This window comes from Stegostoma tigrinum, chromosome 7 (assembly GCF_030684315.1).
Source record: "Stegostoma tigrinum isolate sSteTig4 chromosome 7, sSteTig4.hap1, whole genome shotgun sequence".
Classification (NCBI taxonomy): domain Eukaryota; kingdom Metazoa; phylum Chordata; class Chondrichthyes; order Orectolobiformes; family Stegostomatidae; genus Stegostoma; species Stegostoma tigrinum.
In genome coordinates this window covers 87,900,637-87,921,970 of record NC_081360.1, presented here as the reverse complement: position 1 = coordinate 87,921,970, position 21,334 = coordinate 87,900,637, and the positions used below count along the sequence as shown (strand labels likewise).

At 40.9% G+C, this 21,334-nt stretch overlaps 1 protein-coding gene across 1 annotated transcript in view; it reads right to left on the bottom strand.

The window, feature by feature from the left end:
• Positions 1-21,334, bottom strand: part of clasp1a (cytoplasmic linker associated protein 1a) — a 287,369-nt gene that overhangs the window by 21,898 nt on the left and 244,137 nt on the right. Inside the window, exons 37-40 of the mRNA XM_059647511.1 lie at positions 13,344-13,460; positions 12,722-12,872; positions 10,843-11,089; positions 249-439 (exon numbers count right to left, since the gene is read on the bottom strand). Coding sequence (XP_059503494.1) covers positions 249-439; positions 10,843-11,089; positions 12,722-12,872; positions 13,344-13,460 — 706 coding nt within the window. The remainder of the gene's footprint in view (positions 1-248; positions 440-10,842; positions 11,090-12,721; positions 12,873-13,343; positions 13,461-21,334) is intronic.

Below are 21,334 nucleotides of genomic sequence, written 5' to 3'. Positions count from 1 at the left end.
AACAGTTTGGAAATTTCAATGAACTTAAGAAACATTTCATTGAAAACCTCAGGAGATTCCACATTAAATATAGCAGAATCCCGAATGAGTTTGATCCTACTAAATTGTAATTAATTTGCTTATTTTGAGAAAGCTATATAGCTGTTTTATTAAAAATATAAACGACACTTTCCACTGTTGTAAAATACCACGTTATGCTTTGGGAAAATAAAGGATTCCCACCTTCAGAACTCTGAAGATACACTTACATCTTTGTCACCTAGGGTTTCCAGAAGCAAAAGCAGAATAGTCTTGAAGTGCTCATCCCACACCCCCAGGGTATCCTCTCTGGTTATTTTCAGAAGTTCCAGTAGCGCTGCCTTCCGTTCTTCAACTCGCTCATTGTGGTTGGAAAGTTCTTTCAGAAGGTCAGCAACCAAATCTGAATGATCAATAGGAACTGACAGCAAATGAAAGAGAGAGAGGGAGGAAAAAAAATTGAGGTTTTTCAAAATATCCATTACATTTGGCCAAAAAAGCTGCAGCCTACGAGAATGAATACTGCAACACATTTCCTTGACTCGGATGTTCAGGATACAATACACACTGCTGAACACTAATAACAGGATTTAGTATAGGATATCTACCGTAAGCTTTACTACTTGAGTGCTGCAACTGCATCACGTTTTATAACATGATCTGGATGGGTATATGAATAGGAAGGGTTCAGGGAGATACAGGCCAAATGCTGGTAATCAGGGCCAGACTTAGTTAGGATATCTGGTCACCTCAGCCGAGTTGGACCGAAGGATATGTTTCTGTGCTGTGCATCTCTATGACTCTATTTGATATCTCACCCATGTCCTCTACCTCCAGAAGGGGATTTTCTTTTTATTCCCCAATTGACTCTACAATTCCTTACTGCCCGTTTACGGTTTATCTTACTCCTATGAGCCAGTATATCTCAAAGCTCACCAGCTGGACATTAAACAATGGTTTCAAAGCATCTGTTCAGAATTTCATTTATATTAAGTAGTTGATAATATTTTGATGGCTCCTCTTTCGGTGATGTAATGCACTCTTTGAACTTTACTATTTCCCTTCCTATTTTTTCGCTGTCTTATGAGTTTCATCTACAAAAAAGTGAAAGGATCTAGCCTATTCGAGGGAGTAATTACACACAAAGAAAACAAACTCTCAGTATGGAGATGTAGTATTACTTCCTCTAGCCACAGAAATCACATTCTTTTAAAATGCAGATTAGTTTTTTTTTCTTCCCAAAAAAACTCTAGTAATTTTTTTTAAAATCCAGAAGAGAGGACAGCAAGAAATCATAAATCAATTCTTCTTAATTTCACTTCAGAATTCAGCAATCAAGAATACTGATTGGAATCAATCATATTCTCGTGCAATCATACTCAATTGAACAAACACTAATGATTTTCACAATAAATATGGATTGAATGGACAGATGTGACCAAAAATACTTGTGCAACATTTGGAAATTCAGAGTTAAAAATCTTTCAAACAAGTTTGTCAAATTTTGCATTTATATAGCAGATTTATCATAGTAAAGCATAGGGAGGTGATTCAGTGAAGTGTTATCAGGCAATATTTGACATTGAGCTCCACAAGGAAAAATTAGGACTGCTAACCAAAAGCTCAGGTAATGATGTATGCTTTAAGGAGTATCTCAAAAAAAGGGGGTACAGGCAGGGAGTGAATGAGGCAAGAATTCAGAGTCAAGGCTCTAGACAAATGAAAGGCTGACTGACAATACAGGAATTAAGGAAATCGGTCATAATTAAAGGTTCAGAATGTGAGAAGTTGAGCTCAGGGAGGATTGTTGAACCGTAGTAAGTTACAAATACAGGGAAATACAAAGCTACAAAAAGATTTGAACACAAAAATTAGAATTTTAAATCTGAGGTAACGCTGGTCCGAGAGAGCCATTGTAGATGAGCAAGAAGGGTCTAGGCCTGAAACGTCAACTTTTGTGCTCCCGAGATGCTGCTTGGCCTGCTGTGTTCATCCAGCTTCACACTTTGTTATCTTGGATGAACAAGTGTTGGCTTGATAGAATTCAGGCAGCAAAGCTTTATACGCATTTCTTTATGGAGGACAGAGGATGGGAGTTGGAAGGACAACAGACCTGCAGACTCGGCTATTCCAGTGCTGTTAAGAAAAGCATGACAATAATGTTTTTGGTGGTGGTGGTGGTGGATGGAAGCTCAGTTTAGAGTCAGAAAGAACTCAGATTTCAAACAGCATGGCTCATCCTCAGTGTTCAGGGAGGGCAATGGAACCAGAAGCTAGTGAATGCAGCCTGTAAAATAGTTTCAGTTTTAGCGTTTATCCAATAATGATTGCAGGCCAAGCAGCATTGACAATTCAGGTGAAGTAGAGCAGTGGGAGACAGTTGTGTTAATTAATCCATGATTAAGTAAATCACTGAATTATTATGAACAGAAGGTGGCCATTTGGCCTAAATATCTATGTTTGAAAGACTTCTTGTATAACTTAAAAGTCTCACATGCCAAATTTAATCTTGAAATAACTCATTGCCCAAATTTAACATGTGATATTTCAAGTTTGCAAAAAACATATTTTAGGTGTGCATATTATCTATCTACTGAAATATACAAGACACAGACGGTGCTATTTTTACACGAGAATGTGAAATGCATTTAAGCACGTGAAATGTGCTAAATATCAAGTAGAATTAAACTGTCAAGAAATTAAATATTTTTCATCAAGAGATTAGGAGAGCAGTGAAGGAATTAGTTTACTGTAGATAATTCAATTACTTTAACATACAGAAATCTAGTGTGTTTACCATAAGTAATATATTCTCCCTAGTGCTGCTGTTAGGCTAAACAAGTCTTTACTTCCAAGTTTTCTCTGTCCTCTTAAACAGTGGGACTAGATTTGCAACCTTCCAACCTATGGGCACCATTTCTCAATTAGTAGAATTTTGAAACATGGTCACTAATGCATCCATCATGTCTACAACTGGCTCTTTCAACACTTTAAAGGTGAACATCCTCAGGGGTTTGGGATTTTTCAACTTTTGCTTGCATGAATTTCTCCAGTTTCTTAATTTTTTGCTGCCTTAAATAAATCCATGTCTTTTGGTGATGATTTAAAAAGGGACTGCAGCAACATGAAAACAAAATTGGCTGATTAATAGGAAACACAGTAATAGTCAATTGACATTCCTCATGCTGGAGGAAGATTTTAGTGAAATTCCACAGGAGTCAATATTGCAACCCTTGCTTTTTCCAATATATATTAACGATCTGGTTCTCAGTGTACAGGGGACAATTTCAAAGCTTGCAAATGACACTAAACCCGGAAGAATTAAAGGCTGCGAGAAAAATAGAGCAGAACTCAAAATATTTGCACAGATCACTGCAATGGCAGGATAGGTGGAGAGAGAAGTTACTAAGGCATTGTGTCCTCTGCTTTATTAATAGAGACACTGAATACAAGAGGCGATAATGTTGATCTTGCAATAAGATACTTGCTAGATCCCAGCTGGAGTAATGTCCTCCCTCCACACCCACGCCCTCCACCTCCTCCAGGACTTCCAATTCCCTGGCCCCCAACACCTCATTCACCATGGATGTCCAGTCCCTGTACACCTGCATTCCGCATGGAGATGGCCTCAAGGCCCTCCGCTTCTTCCTGTCCCGCAGGCCCGACCAGTCCCCCCGCACCGACACTCTCATCCGCCTAGCTGAACTCGTCCTCACACTCAACCACTTCTCTTTTGACTCCTCCCACTTCCTACAGACTAAGGGGGTGGCCATGGGAACCCGCATGGGCCCCAGCTATGCCTGCCTCTTTGTAGGTTACGTGGAACAGTCCCTCTTCCGCACCTACACAGGCCCCAAACCCCACCTCTTCCTCCGGTACATTGATGACTGTATCGGCGCCGCCTCTTGCTCCCCAGAGGAGCTCGAACAGTTCATCCACTTCACCAACACCTTCCACCCCAACCTTCAGTTCACCTGGGCCATCTCCAGCACATCCCTCACCTTCCTGGACACCTCAGTCTCCATCTCAGGCAACCAGCTTGTAACTGATGTCCATTTCAAGCCCACCGACTCCCACAGCTACCTAGAATACAGCTCCTCCCACCCTCCTGCAAAAATTCCATCCCCTATTCCCAATTCCTCCGCCTCCGCCGCATCTGCTCCCACGATAAGACATTCCACTCCCGCACATCCCAGATGTCCAAGTTCTTTAAGGACCGCAACTTTCCCCCCACAGTGATCGAGAACGCCCTTGACCACGTCTCCCGTATTTCCCACAACACATCCCTCACACCCCGCCCCCGCCACAACCGCCCTAAGAGGATCCCCCTCATTCTCACACACCACCCTACCAACCTCCGGATACAACGCATCATCCTTCGACACTTCCGCCATTTACAATCCGACCCCACCACTCAAGACATTTTTCCATCCCCACCCCTGTCTGCTTTCTGGAGAGACCACTCTCTCTGTGACTCCCTTGTCCGCTCCACACTGCCCTCCAACCCCACCACACCCAGCACCTTCCCCTGCAACCGCAGGAAATGCTACACTTGTCCCCACACCTCCTCCCTCACCCCTATCCCAGGCACCAAGATGACATTCCACATTAAGCAGAGGTTCACCTGCACATCTGCCAATGTGGTATACTGCATCCACTGTACCCGGTGCGGCTTCCTCTACATTGGGGAAACCAAGCGGAGGCTTGGGGACCGCTTTGCAGAATACCTCCGCTCAGTTCGCAACAAACAACTGCACCTCCCAGTCGCAAACCATTTCCACTCCCCCTCCCATTCTCTAGATGACATGTCCATCATGGGCCTCCTGCAGTGCCACAATGATGCCACCCGAAGGTTGCAGGAACAGCAACTCATATTCCGCCTGGGAACCCTGCAGCCTAATGGTATCAATGTGGACTTCACCAGTTTCAAAATCTCCCCTTCCCCCACTGCATCCTTAAACCAGCCCAGTTCGTCCCCTCCCCCCACTGCACCACACAACCAGCCCAGCTCTTCCCCCCCACCCACTGCATCCCAAAACCAGTCCAACCTGTCTCTGCCTCCCTAACCGGTTCTTCCTCTCACCCATCCCTTCCTCCCACCCCAAGCCGCACCCCCAGCTACCTACTAACCTCATCCCACCTCCTTGACCTGTCTGTCTTCCCTGGACTAACCCATCCCCTCCCTACCTCCCCACCTATACTCTCTCCATCTATCTTCTTTACTCTCCATCTTCGGTCCGCCTCCCCCTCTCTCCCTATTTATTCCAGCTCCCTCTCCCCATCCCCCTCTCTGAAGAAGGGTCTAGGCCCGAAACGTCAGCTTTTGTGCTCCTGAGATGCTGCTTGGCCTGCTGTGTTCATCCAGACTCACATTTTATTACCTTGGAGTAATGTGTACAGTTTTGCCACCTAACAGGAAACACATGTATTAGCACAAAGTGTGTAAATGGACTGCAGTATTCCTTGTTTTACAACAGGGCAACATGTAAAACTTCTAATTTTCTGTGAAGTACTTTGAGATATTGTGTGGTCATGACAATTATGTTTTTGTTTCTTCATTGTCATGGACACAGCACCTCAGGGGAGTGCACTGGGGTCTTCGCCTACCCAAACACTGCAAAGATTGTATCAAACAGGATAATACAGTATCCCTTGGAATCAGTTGTCCTGAACAATTACTTATATAAGTACACATAACGTTCATTTTACAAATAAAATCATTTCAAAGAATTCTAAGTGATCCACCTTCTGATTAGGACATTCATTTTGGTAGTTGTGCCTCCAAATATCTGGGCTTTTTTTTTTAAAAAAATGAACCTGGGGTTTCACTCCATAGTTCTGTTAATCTGCAAAAGATTGGCTCAACAGGTAACCAAAATGACATTTACTTGAAATAAGGCTGGATTAACCTGGATAAAATCCTTGATGCAATTATCTTATGGCTTCAGTTTTTTTTCTGTCATGAAGGCTATGAAGCATCACATTTAAAAAAAAATTCTAGTAAATTCTGCTTCCGTATTCTCAGTCACGTCCACAACATTTCCCAAGTATTCTCCTTAAGTTAAATCTTTTTCTCGTCTAATATAAAGTGTACAGGCAGTTCACATTCCAAGTTGAGCTATTTCAAATAATTACCTATTTTTAAGGATTATTGATGACTCACTGACATAAATTTTGAAGGATTATTGAAAACAGACATAACGGAAATGTTGCTGTAGTGGAGAGGCTTGTGCACATACAATTCCTCGAGTGACGTTACCAGGTGTTTTCTCCTGGTAGGACTACTTGGCAGCAAGAGTGGCAGGGATGCCAGACAAAATGCAGTGCAAAAATTGTCAACAGCAGCACAAAGGAGAACTCTGATCACTGACAATAAGATGGAAGGCGGCTGTAGGAACATGGTGGTCCAACGCATTGTGATTTAACACTGCAATGTAATCAGGAGACAGCCTGTCAGGGTCACGTGGGGAATGACACTGTCTACATTTCTTCATGTTAAACGAGTGTCAGGCTTCGAACAGGGCCCATTTACTAACTCTAGTGTCAATGGAGAATTGGAGGCTTTTGGCAGCAATCCTAGGAGCCTCGCGCCTAGAACTGGCACACAGCTGACAGAGGCACCAAGATCAATGGATATCAACAGTGGGACATGTGTATCTTAGGCAGCAGCATCTGTGACTGAGTAGTCCTCTGCAGGATACCCTTCAGACCACAAATAGGAAAAGGGCTAGAATAAGCACCTTGAAAATAAGAATACTCACTTTCTCCAGCTGAGGAACTATACCCTGCAAAGTTATCATGTTCATGGTTAAAGAAACATTGAAATTTTGCAATTTGTTTAACAAATATTAACACAAATCAAATCCTACACTCTGGATCTTAGGGTATTCTGCTGCATGGGTCCAAAGATCTGCAGGTTGACAACTGCTATGTTGAATTGCATGAAGACCCATTGCAGAAACTCTTATCCCCCAGTGAATGTCATTTTTAAAATCAAGAGACACAGTCATGATGACCACTCAGAAAATTTTTTAGTATTTTTCAGACGGAGAATCTGCCTCCTTAGCTAGAAACCACAACTGCATCCAGGAAGACTTAGAGCATTTTTAAAATAACATTTCATTCCTAGTGTCCAAAGCAAGTGTCATATTTTAGCACAACTTTTAAATACATCCCACAGTTTGAGAGAATTCAACACTAAATTGCTTATAATCATCGCAATGCAGTGTGGAGAGTCCTCCCAGGACAGTGATTTATCAGAGCTTCTAATTGACACATTTCATTGTTTTTTCAATTGTTTCGCTGATCCTTACTATAGCTTTGAGTCAGTTGTCACCTCAGTGTAGATTTCATGTTCTTTGGCACACAAGAACATGAAGAAATCGTGAATCAAATCATTGACTCCATCAAACCTATTTATTCTACAGATTATGTACAACTTGTTCTCTTGTAAACATAATCTAACCCATTCATTGATCAGATGCTTTCCTTGGCACATTTTCATGGCACCACAGCTCAGGAACTGTTGTATTCCGCACACATTTAAATCAGCTAACAATGCATAATTTCAGAAGCAGTACTCTGTAACTGAAAATGTTAAAGATTTGATCCATAAAGCTTTCAACTATGACTAATGTACACAATTTTGTGGGAAAACAATATTGTAAACTCTAGTTTTGCTCTGGGCGTATTATTTGAAAGTGATAAAAGAAATTAAGCATGCAAAAGGCTTAAATAGCAATTAATTGCATCATTACCCGATCTAAGAAATGTTAAAAGTTATTCGCGAGCATTTATTAGTACATAGTGCACTTGCTAAAAAGTCACTAAAGCGCTAAGTACATAACAGTATTTATTCATGCATTGAACATCACCAGTTAAGAAATGTGCCCAGAATTCCCATCAGATTTTTATTTTCACAGGACGTGGGTGTTACTGGCAAGGCCAGCATTTGTCTTTCATCTCCAACGGTCTTTGAACTTGCAATGTCATATCAGAGGGCAATTAAAAGTCAACCATATTGCTGTGGTTCTGGAATCACGTGTAGGCCACACCAACTAGGGATAATGGATTTGGTATAAGGAGAGAAGAAATCTTGCAGAAATTATATAGAGGACTTGGTGAGACCACACCTGGAGTATTGTGTGCAAATTTGGTCTTGACTGTAGAGATCACCTTAAAATGATGGATTAAATAGACAAATCCTTTATGTTCTGTTGGAAGAATGAGAGGTGATCACAGAATTCCCAGAGGGCTTGACAAAGTAGATGGTGGAAGGGTGGACCTCTTGGATGGGGAGGCCATTTAGAACTGAGATCAGGTATTTTTTCACTCAGAGGACGGTGAACCTTTGGTACTCTGTCCCAGAGAGCTTTGGTTTAGCCTTTAGCCATGCTTAAGATTAAAGTTTGATGGATTTTAATATACCAAAACCATAGGGTACAGACAGACAGGTCCAGAAAATTGGATTGAGGTATATGATCAGCTATGATCTCACTGAATGATGGAGCCATCTGGAAGAGCTGAATGGGCTTTTGCTGCTGCTACTATTTGTGAAGCGAACATAAGGAGGTTGCATAAGGATAAGTGATGTGAACAGGCACAAATCTGACAGATGGAGCATAAAAAGAAAAAAAATGTCAAGTTGTTCACTTTGACAAGAGAAACAAAAAGAGCACAGTATTACTTAAAAAGAAAACAACAAAATTCTCAAGTGGAGACAGATCTAAAATCCATCAAACCTATTTGTTCCAAAGATCCTGTACAACTTATTTTATTGTGAATACCATTCATAAGACCCTAAGACAAAGGAGCAAAAATCAGGCCATTCAGCCCATCAAGTCTGCTCTGCCATTCAATCATGGCTGAAAAGTTTCTCAACCCCATCCTCCTGCTTTCTTCCCATAACCCTTAATCCCCTTGACAATCAAGAATCTAGCTATCTATCTCTGTCATAAATATACTCAATGACCTGGCCTCCACAGTCTTCTGAGGCAGTAAGTCTGGCTGAAGAAGTTGCTCCTTATCTCTGTTCGAAAAGGTCTTCCCTTTACTCTAAGGCTGTGCCGTCAGGTCCTAGTCTTTCCTACCAATGGAAACATCTTCCTAACATCCACTCTGTCAGTATTCTGTAAGTTTCAAGTGGATACCCCACATGCTTCCGAACTCCATCGCATATACAGCCAGAGTCCTAAAACATTCCTCATATATTAAGCTTTTCATTCCTCGGACCATTCTCGTGAACCTTCTCTGAACCTGCTCTAGGGCCAGTAACATCCTCCCTGAGATACAGGGTCCAAAACTACACACAATACTCCAAATGTGGCCTGACTAGAGCCTTATAAAGCCCCAGAAGTACATCCCTGCTTTCATATTCAAGTCCTCTCAAATTAAATGCCAACATTGTATTTTCCTTAACGACTGACAACTGGCAAGTTTATCTCGAGAGGATCCTGGACTAAAACTCCCAAGTGTCTTTGCACTTCATATTTCTAAATTTTCTCCCCATTTAGGAAATAGTCCATGCCTCTATTCTTCTTACCAAAGTGCATAACCTCACACATTCCCAGCATTGTACTCCATCTGCCACTTCTTTGCCCACTCTCTTAACCTGTCCAAATCCTTCTGCAGCTTCCCTACCTCCTTAATACTACTTCTTCTTCTACATATCTTTGGATTGTCTGCAAACTTAACCAAAATTCCCTCCGTTCCTTCATCTAGATCATTAAACATATAAAGTGAAAAGCTTTGGATCACCACTTGTCACTGTCTGCCATCCAGAAACCCATTACACCTGCCATCTACCATCTGACCCATTCATTTATCAGTTGCCTTCCTTTGCGCATTTTCAGGTGTTCTAGTGCATATGTCAGTAAAAGTCAGAAGTACTATGGGTAATTGGGAAGGCTAATGAAATGCTATGCTTTATGACAAAGGGAATGAAAAAAGCAAGAGTATTATGGCCCATTTATACAATCATGAGACTAGATCTGGAGTTCTCTGTATGGTTTTGATCTTCTTGTTTGTGGAAAAATGTTAATGCGATACCTGAAATGTATAGAATGTCTTATGAGGAAAGACTAGATAGATTGGGCTTGTTTCCACTTGAGGAGTGACTTGACTGAAGTACGTAAGATCCTGAAAGGTCTTGACAAAGTGGGCATGGGAAGGATGCATCCTAATGAGGAAGCATAGTTTAAAAATAAGGGGTCACCCTTTTTGGACAGAAGTGAGAACTGTTTTCTAGATTGTGTGACCTTGAAACTTTGTCTCAGAAAGTGGAGAAGATGGGGCACTGATTATTTGTAATGTAGATACAGATAGTTGTCAGGCAATAGAATTAAAGGTTATCAGGAATAGATGAGAATGTGGAATTCAAAACAACGATACACAATCACTCTTCCTGAATGGTCGAACAGGCTCAAGATGCCAAATAGCCTACTTCTGCTCCTGGTTCACAGGAACAAAAACAAACTTCTGGAGAAACTCATCAAATCTAGCAACACGTACAGCAAGATAAACAGAGTTGACTTTGAGCCCAGAGACCCTTCAGAACAGTTCTAAGGAAGGGTCACACTGGACTTGAAGCTAACTCTACTTTCTCTCCACTGATCGTGTCAGACATGCCATGTTTCTTCAGCACTTTCTGCTTTGGTTTCAGATTTATTCTAGCTGCAGATCTTTGTTTCATATTGGCTTCCGGAATTCCTTTGCGTCAAGTCACTATATTAACATTAATTTAATTACTGATCTGCACCATAATCCAGTAAAGTTATATTATGTGAAGCCAAATTATTTAAGGTATTTCAAACGAAAGTGTCTTACCATCACGAAATTGTTCCATATCATCATCAAACATTGCTTCTTTGAGTGCTGTCTTGTCAAACACATTGATCGTATCTGAATAATTATATGGGTTGTATTCTCTAGTGCGAGGTCCAGAGAAAGAGCGGGGTGCTGGAGTGTTAAGTAAAGATGTTTTGTTGTCAAGCGCAGTTCTTCCTCCTTCTACAGGCTCACCACCTCCACGGATGTCAGAAGATGGAGATGCAATTCCTCCATCCCTTGATACCTTTAACAAAAAGTGATATACAAGCCATTGTTGAATATTCAAAATATTTTAACATTACATAAATACAGTTCACACAGGAGCAAGATAATCAGGTTAGCCCACACTTAATTAATTATGGAATTAGTTACTGAAGTAAAGAGGGATGAATTCTTGGGAGGGTCTTCAAATGAGCTGTTTCAGGAAAGCATCGGGACCAGTCACACTGCTGGGAATATATCAAAGGTCCCCAGATAGGGGGCAATAAGGAACAGAAACACAGACAACTCATTGCGTTATGTTGCATTAATAATTTTGGAATAATATCATACGTGGGCATTGATAGCCACCACAACATGTGTTAGTTGTAAAATTTGAAAAGGAGAAAAGATGATGTGCAAAAAGTGGTTTTGGATGGGGGGAGGTGGAGAAGTACATTCACAGTGCTGTTACGAAGGAAATTCCAGGATAATGGACCTGGTATCTGACAAAGGGGCAGCTATACAGTTTCAAATCAGCATAGTGTGTAAGTTGAAGGGGAACTTGCAGGTAATGGAGCAAAAACAAAGTTGCTGGAAGAGCTTAGCAGGTCTGACAGCATTTGTGAAGGAAAAAAACAGTTGACATTTCAGGTCTGGTGACTCTTCCTCAGAACTCAAATAATGGTATTTTTATGCAACTGTTGCCCATCAACTTCTAGGTGGGACAAGGACAACAGGTGCAAAATCACTGGTAAATTGGAAATTCACCATATTTCTTTGCTGGAATGGTAAAGTGCTACCAAATTGTGTGTACATTGTACTACAAATATGCTTTAACAGAAGTTGCGCTTCAATATACAGATCTCTCCAAAAAGTGCAATATGCACAAATATGTTATTTGTGTTTTAGGAGTTCATAAAACTGGAAGTCTCAGGTTTGTTCTGATTGAATTCATCTTAGGTCCTCCAGGCTATTGAAAACTTTGAAGCAAATTGCTATATTAACGGTCACACAGAACAGAAAGACACATTCTGCCAGTAGGGCAAGATAAGCAACAGTAAGAACAAAATTATATCAAAAGGGACCATTATCTATTCTTCACCAAAAAAACTTTACAGTATACCAAGGGGACACAGACTTGATATGGATACTGAAATTCTGGAGCCCCCCAGGGTAATAGGACTTTAAGCCTAGTGGATGTGAGTTTGCTCGCTGAGCTGGAAGGTTAGTTTTCAGACTCATGTGAGACATGCACAAGAATTCCAAGAAGCATGGCATTCCAACCGGAACTCCATCAACAAACACATTGGCTCCAAATCAATCTAGCATCCTCTGAGAAAAAGAACAGGAAATGACATCACCAACCCAAGGAAACCTAAACAGATAAACAGAAAGCAGGACATAACACCAGCGCTTCACCGGAGGCTCAGATGATGTTACCTGGAATGATGACGAGACGTCTGAAAACTAATCTTCCAGCTCAGCGAGCAAACTCGCATCCAGAAACTCAACCTGAGCTACAAATCTTCTCAAAACTCGCTTTCAGCCTAGTGTTATTTGTGTTGTGCCAAAAATATACAGCAATTGTCACTATTCTGTTCCAGGCTCCCTCATCAAGGCAAATGCATGGACAGTCAAAGAAGGGTTTGTGTTGAGTTTGTATGAGGATACTTACACCATCGCAGTCTTTCTTTCCATCGCGTTTAATTGGTTCATTTAAATCCTCTTGACTACGGAAACTGAAGTTCTGGATAGCTTGTGTGACCCCACGAAGAGAACTATAAATTTCATCGGAGTTAAGGTTTTCTGTGTCATAGTCCAACATGCTATAGATAAAATAGTCAGTGAGTAAAATCTAAAGCATAAAATACATTTACAAAATTTGACTGAAATACTTCAAAGCATGGAAACATGGTCATTGAATGGTATAGCGCAGAAAGGGACTGTTCCCGCCATTGTGCTTGTGCCAGCATTTAGTATTGCTTTCAATTATTCAGAATAGGCAACAATTATTCAATTACACTAAATTTATGGATCACTGCTGATCAAACATCCCACTGCTACTAAAAATATTCAGCTGTGATGATACATTAAAAATTGTGATGGTTCACATTCATAAATAAGTAATGTTGTCATTATTTGAAAGAAGGATGAAAATTAATACAAAATTGGCAATGAATTAAAGCAAACAAATGGTATAGCCACTCAAAACATATGACAAACCACGCTAAAGCCCAAAATAAGAGTCCCCTGATGAGACAAGGCATTTTGAATAGATGCGGATGGGACTTCGTTACCTGGGCGAGTAAGAACGCCGGAAGGTCTTGTGGGTAGGAACTGTGGGGATGGAGTGAGGCTGAGAAGGGGTGGGGGGATGCTTTGACAGCCCATCTGCACTCCAACCCCAGTATCGACTGCAGTCACAGTGTGGTCACAGAAAGAGAAAGAACGAGAAAGGCAAAAAAGAGAAAGAAAACTATATTCCGAGTGGCTTTTGATCATGCTTTACGGAAGAAAAATTTGAGAACATTAATAGAAGCAGAATAGCAAACAGAGAACACCTCATCCAAGCAAAGAGCAGCAGTGCTGATTCACTCTAGCTAATACCATACAAAAATAACAGGGCAACAAGAGACTGCGTAACACAAATATTTCAGACTTTTAGTTACGAAAAGTGTAGGTACGCTTCACATGATTGTCTTTTTATTCATTTATGGGATGAGGGCATCGCTGGCTAGGCAGTATTTATTATTGCTCATCCCTAATTGCCCAGAAGGCAGTTCAGAGTCAACCTTATTGCTGAGAGTCTGGAGTCACATGTCGGCCAGAATAAATAAGGGTGGCAGCTTCCCTCCATAAAGGACATTATTGAACAAAATGGGTTTTTTTCCTAATAATTGACGATGGACTCATGATCATTGGATTCTTAATTCTAGATATGTTATTGAATTCAAATTCCACCATACACTGTGGGATTTGAACCTGGGTCCACAGAACATTATCTAGGTCTCTGAATTAACAGTCTAACGATAATATCCCCAGGCCAACTCCTCCCCTGTTCACTCGCAGAACTGCATTTCAGGATGGAATAATTTTCACAATTTCTTTTTTTTTGCAAATTACAACCATCACCTTAAATGGTAGTAAGGAATAAGGGACCTAGGTTATATTTGCTAAAATACATTTAGCAGTGCAAACCAGCATATGTGCATATTTTAGCGTATGTCAGCCATCTTTCTACCTTAATTAAATGCAGCATTTGTGTGCCAGTATTTTCCTTAACTCAGCTGGCAGAACCAGACGATACAAGTCCTTCAATCACAGATGGTTACAGAACCAGGGTGAGGATATTTGGCTTATCATACATGTGCTGTCTTTCTGAAAGCATAATTTAGCTTCTGAAATTCCACTGTTTCTTCCCCTTGGCACACAAATTTGCCCTTTCCATTAAAAAACAAAAAAAATCATTTGAAATCAAATGAAAAAGTTCCATCTTATATTTCAGCTGCCAGTTATCCACTGCAAGGGATCGGCTGTAATGCTGAGCTTCAAAAACACACACACACACACACACACACACACACACACACACACACACACACACACACACACACACACACACACACACACCCCTCCACTGGAGACCAGAAGCCTAATCCCACTCTTTAGATGACTGGGCCACACACAATAACATTCTGAGCTTTAACTAAATCACAGATACCGCTGCTACTTTAGTTTTACTAACTGCAACCTTGAACGCAGAATCAGTCAGAACACAAGGTAGGCATGCAGAACACAGGATTTTATCTTTCCAGGATACTAAATAGTGATCCCATCAGCACTACTTGTTTCTCAGATTTGGTTCAGTGTCACATCAACACTCAAATCGTAGCAACAGAAGGAAAATATTGACCATGTCTGAGTAAAACAAGTAATTCCAAAGTTTGGTCCTAAATATACAAGTGAAAACTCTATAATTGTACTCTTTTTCCCTTTGTTTTGTTTTGAAGCACTGTATCAAATTTATTTACATGCCTTCACTTTTTGCTCAAGATCTCAGTTGCCTCAGCCAAGACCTGAGGCGCACCACACAATACCTCTCCTACTAATTCATCCTGTGTTTATTACTGCACACCATGCCCTTCAATACTCCAAGAAACCAACTTGCAATGTGTGTTTAAATACCAGCAGTCATTGATATAAATCATCCTTCCAGTCTGTACTATATTTGACCATTTTTAGTGAATTCTTTATTGAATGTTTGACTTTTACAACATTTCTCAAATGCAGCTAACTCTCTTTTTTTACAAATTCACTGAATCTGTATTCCTTTCTCAGAACCACCACCCTGAACAGCCATCCATTGCCAAGGACTTCAAGACTCAAAAGACTACCCTAAGTTAAATAAAACCAGAAGTTTCTTAGTTATGAGTGGGACACATCACAAGGCCATATTCAAGAATCATCTCTAGATTATAATTATTGACTAGTTCAGCTGCACAATTCACAAACCATCCATGGCATATCTTCAGTGCAAAACTGACATTTGGTAAAGGTATACCTTCTCTCAAAATAGTGCTTTGATATTCTGCATGACAAGACTATTGTATGACAAGACACCCACAAGACTGGATACATGCACTATTTTCAGAAAAACAAACATTTGTCAGAAAGCTGATAAACACAGCATTACTGTGACCATTTTTAAGCAGAACTTAACTGTTTCAGCCCACTTCCTTTTTGTCAATTCTTTGTTATAGGAATATTCTGAACAAGGTAATCATTCTGAAACGGTAATGTCTGATTCTGTATTGAACTCCATCCAATATGTCATAACATAATATTGGGTCAAAAAAGAAAAGGAGTCCAGATGTAGATTGTAATGGAGACAAATGCGTCATTGTTTCCTCCTGATCATTATTACAGCCAACTAGGCAATGTAACTTATACCTATTCCTATCATGCAATAAACTACTACTTGTTAGAAATTGCCTCCTCTTTAAGATTCAATAACAGTCATTCTTTACCACAGTTAAACAAATGTGCCTTTAGACCAATAAAGGAGAAAAGCACTGTACTCTAACCATTAGCCAGGAGTGATTAATTTTGCAAACAACATGGAGATCAATGGTGGGCGGTGAATGTGCTTAAGTGAAAACGAGCAATGGTCGAAAAATATCTATTCAACTGAGGAGAAATTTTCAGGTGGCAAGTGAATTTCAAATATTTAATACTGTTTTAAGAACACTCAGGCATGCAGATAATTTCAGTGTGGAGCGGATGATCCATCTCCGCCTCTTACTGACGTCCCCAGCATCAACTAACTTGACAACACCCTACCCAAGCTGCTCCAGTGCAGTTCAACACTGGCATCTATGCATCGGTGTGGAAAGTTGCCCTGTTGTTATGGCCTGTGCACAAAATCAGGAGAAGTCCAACCCAGCCAATTACTGCCCAGTCAGTCTACCCTTGATCAGCAGCAAGTGAATGGAAGGGGTAATCAAGAATGTCATCAAACAACAGTTGCAAAAGTATAACCTGCTTACACACATTCAGTTCGTGTTCTCGCAGGGCCACTTGGCACCTGATCTCATTACAGCTTTGGTCCAAACATTGAAACGAGAGGTGAATTCCAGGGGTGAGGACTGCATTTTATAGAGTACAAACAGTGAAAGTGAAGCCAATGCTAATAAGAGGGCAAACTTTCCACTGGGTAGGTCTGTACTTTCCACTGGCTAGGGCTGCGCCTACCACAAAGGAGGACGGTCATGGTTTTGGAAGGTCGATCATCTCAACACATGAAATAGCTACAAGAGTTCCTCAAGACAGTGTGCTAGGCCATATCTTCAGTTGCCTCAGTAATGTCGATCCTTTCATCACAAAGGTCAACGCTGAGGTTGGTCACTAATAACTGCATAATATCCAGCACCATTCACAGCCCCTTAGATACTGAAGCAATGCTTATTTGTATGCAGCAAGACCTGGACAATATCCAGGCTTGGGCAGGCAAGTTACAAATAACATTAATTTCCCATGGCACCAGTGAATGGCCACCTTCAACAAGACAGAAACTAACCATTGCTCCTTGACTTCCAATGGTATTACCATCATTGAATGCCTCAGTGAACCCTGAGAATACAAGAGCATGTCAAAAAACTATGCATTCAGTAGCCAAGCAACTCACTACTTCTCTTCTGGCATTTGCTTTCTATTAGACACAAGTCAGCAGTATAGTGGAACTCTTTGTAATTGCCTTAACAAATGTAACTTGAACAACACTCAAAGTTCAGCATCATCCAGGGTAAAGCATTCTGCTTGACTGACACCACATCCGCTATCTTCAACATTCACTCACTCCATTTCCTAGGAATGTACAGTGGCAACAGTGGGTACCATCTACAAGGTGCACTGCAGTAAGTCTCCAAGTTACTGATAGCACCTTCCAAACCTGCAACATCTAACATCTAGTAGGATGAAGGCAACAATTGCATGGGAGCATCAACTGCTCAACATGAAGTTCCCCTTCAAGCAACACACTATCCTGATTTGGGACTATGAAATTCTCCTTTCACTGTTGCTGGATAAAAACAACCATGGAACTCCATTCATAACGGCACTGTGGACGCATATACGCCCCAAGAACTGTCGTGGTTCAAAAAGACAGCTTGTACCATTGTATAGAACGGGCTAAAGGGCTAAAAGTTAACAATGATCATATTTGACAACTGCATGAGAAAATAAGGCTGTAGAGAATAGGAAAATAGACTGGGAAAGTTTAAAATAATACTTAACAAGCAGCATGACCTTGAATGAGTCTTGTGAACATTCCTTTGTGAGCCAAAGGTGACACCTGCACTTGTTTCCCCATTCTGTGTTTTCTGTGCCAGACAGCAGTTTTGTCTTTGTGTCTGCTTTCTTTGTGCTGGCTGTTTGTCACACTGTATCAGACAGCGAGAGAGTTTTGTTCCAATTCGCAGGACTTTGCCTCAGCTTGGAATCGTGAACAGTACCGGGAATGACCCTAAGCCTCCAGGCCAGACCCCAAAAGGCAAAAGCGTGTGAGATTTGTTGCTCTTTCTCCTTTTCTCTTTCATTTATTATCACTTTACTCATTTATTATTATTCAGTAAACATTCACATTGAAGCAAATTGCTGTGGTCGAGCCTTCTATTAATTAGTTGACCCGAATCTGAAAAGAACCACTTGGATACAGGCTATGATCCAAGATAACCAAGTGATTAGGATAGGCAGTAAATACTGGTCCTGCCATGACATCCACATCACATTTACAGGAAAAAGAAAGAAATCAGTCAGCTGCAAGGACTTGAACAATCAGTAGAATTCATGCAAGGAAAAAAGCAGGAACAGCATTCCAGATGAAAGCATTAAATTCAGACCTAGTAAGATGCACAGCAGAACTGGTATAAAAGCTTAAACACCTGGCAGTCGCAAAACCCTTAGAAAGGAAGATCTGCAAGAGACAGTTCCAATTCAAGCTATGGCTAAAAAGCTGCCATTTCAGGGATTGAGAGTACAGTTAAAAATGCCTATAAGGAAAGTGGAAACTTTAAATTGACACAGCTGAGGAGCAAGCTGGGAAAAATAGAGTTTAAAAGTAAGGAGTACATTTTGCATGGTATACACACTTTAAAGACACAGGTAACAATCCATCATGAAGTGTAGACCAAGCAGCAAATATCAAGAGTCCGTGTCAGTGCTACGAAATGGGATGCTACCACTGTAAAACTATAGGACAACAGCTACTGTGGTAGAAGTGACGTCAGGTCTTGCATGAAATATTCATTACACATTGGATCCCTGTTGTGGTTGTATCAGACAACCATCATCAGTGGTCTCTCACATGTGAGGATGACTCTTTTCCAGTCTCAGGGTTAGTCCATAGGTGGCCATACAGACCAATGCGGCTACCACAGGCTCTGTTATACTTGGAGCAGGTGGGGGTCATGGGAAGGGGTGGGTGGGGCATTACTGTGACAGTATGCTCCTTTGTCAGACAATACATCTCAGTTTCCTCATGACTGGTTCACCCAGTTTGCAGCCATTTCTAGATCTGAACATATAACCAACTTGCTGAGATACCCATGGCCAAATGGTGAAACTAAAGTATGAGGTCCTGACAGTCAAATCCCTGTAGAAGAAAAACACTGACTTATATAACGGTAAAGTCACAGTCCTACCAGACCATTGGGCTGCCTCATTAGGCAGAGACTAGTGATCTGATAGTCTCCACGCCTCAGTCAAGGGGCAAGGTTGAGGATGGGAGTCCTTCATGGTACCTGAGCTGTTCCATGAACTGAACCTATGCTGTTTGCATCACACTGCATTGCAAATCAGCCAACTAGCTAACAGAGCAAAAACAAAGTTGCTGAAAAAGCTTAGTAGGTCTGGCAGCATCTCTGAAGGAGAAAACAGAGTTAACGTTTTGGGTCCGGTGACCCTTCCTCAGAAGGCTCCAGGAGCATGGCTCACTGCCTTTCGAATTAACAATGGGGATAAAATGGAAGACACAACTTTCACCGTTTCAATCATATCAAAGAAGTGGAGTCCACACAATATTACAAGGAGAAACACAGTCTTATGAAAGCAATAATCAGAAGGAGAATATTATTAAATTGTTGCTGGATAGAGACACATTAACATTTAGTGAATATAAAGTGAAATTTTCACATCACTAATAATGTACTCGGATGATGGACAAATAATTAACAATGAGAAAATATCATTTTGTTCTTAATGTGACAGAACATCATTAGGCTCTAAATATTGCAAATCTTTGGAAAATCTAACAATGCACATTCATTTGGAAGAATGTTATTGCAGAATTCATTTTATAAAGTATAAAACAGTTCTCTGATCGTTTTAACGGTTCAGGCATTTGAAGTTTCACAGTGTCAGCCTAACTCCAGCCAAGCCTGCAACCTGCAGGTTCAGTCCCACTCCAGGATTTCAATACTTGACCTGAGCTTCCACTCCAATACATTACTAAGAAAGTGCTGCGCTATTAGAGGCCCTGATATTACCCTTGAGTCCTGTTTGTCTGTTAAGACTGTCGTGAAAGTTCCTTGGTAAGTAGCTCTCTAGGATCTTGGCCAACATTAAACCAAATAAGATTAACTTCTATCGTGCCATCTACAGTATGCAAATCAGTTGTTTTGCTTGTCTCAAGTACAACAGTAATTAAAGTACAAGTAAATATTCACCAGAAGTGAAATACCTTGGGTGACCTTGCATTTATAATGCAACTTGATGCACAAAAATTGTTTTGAAGTTGAAAGAAATCAGAGAATCAAATTGACAAGATTAAATTTTGTTGGTGACCTCATGAATTGGGCTGAGATATTAGCTCTTTGTGTAAGCTTGATGCTAAGACAGGGTATACCAAAACTCCCTGAGAAAGTGTCCAACCTGATCAATCTCGCTGTATGCAATGAAAATTCATGAGGAGGATTATATCTATCACTTCTGGCCTTAAACGGCACCCAGTCTATCTCACATTACCCCGGAAGGGGAAGGCGTCTCAAAAACTTTGAGCATCACGGTAAGCTAGCCGGCTCATGTTGCTACTTAGCAGTAACTAAATCAAGTTTTTTCTCCTCCATTAACAGGAGGCTCTCATCATGCCAAAGAAACAGTTTGCCTGTTACACAAATCAGTCATAATAACATACACTTTTCAGTATCATTGTGCTGCCAGCTATTTAAGCCTTGCATCTTACATCTACTTAAGCCTCAAGGAACTTAAATGCACAATTAGGAAGGCAAAAAGGGGCCACGAAATGTCTTTAGCAAACAGGGTCAGAGAGAATCCCAAGGCTTTTTATGCATTTGTTAGGAGAAAAAGAGTGTAACACGGTAAAGAGTAGATCCACTCGAGGAACGAAGAGGGAAGTTTTTTGTAGAGTCACAGGAAGTGGGGGAGATCCTGACTGAGTACTTGGTATTGGTTTTCACCAAGGAATGATTAATGTTGGGGTCAGGGACAAGTGTGAGAATACTCTAGAGAACGTCAACATATTGAGAAAGGAAGTTTTGGGCATCAATTTTGCATCAAGATAGATATGCTACCAAGACCAGATGGTTACTCAGAGGCAAGGGAGGAAGTAGCTGGGGCATTTGCAGACATCTTCATATCCTCATTGACCACTGGTGAAGTTCTAGAGGACTGGACATTAGCAAATGCTGTTTCCCTTGTTTATGAAAGGATGCAGGGATAATTTGGGAAACTCCAGACCAGTGAGCTTGATGTCTATGATGGAGAAGCTGTTGGA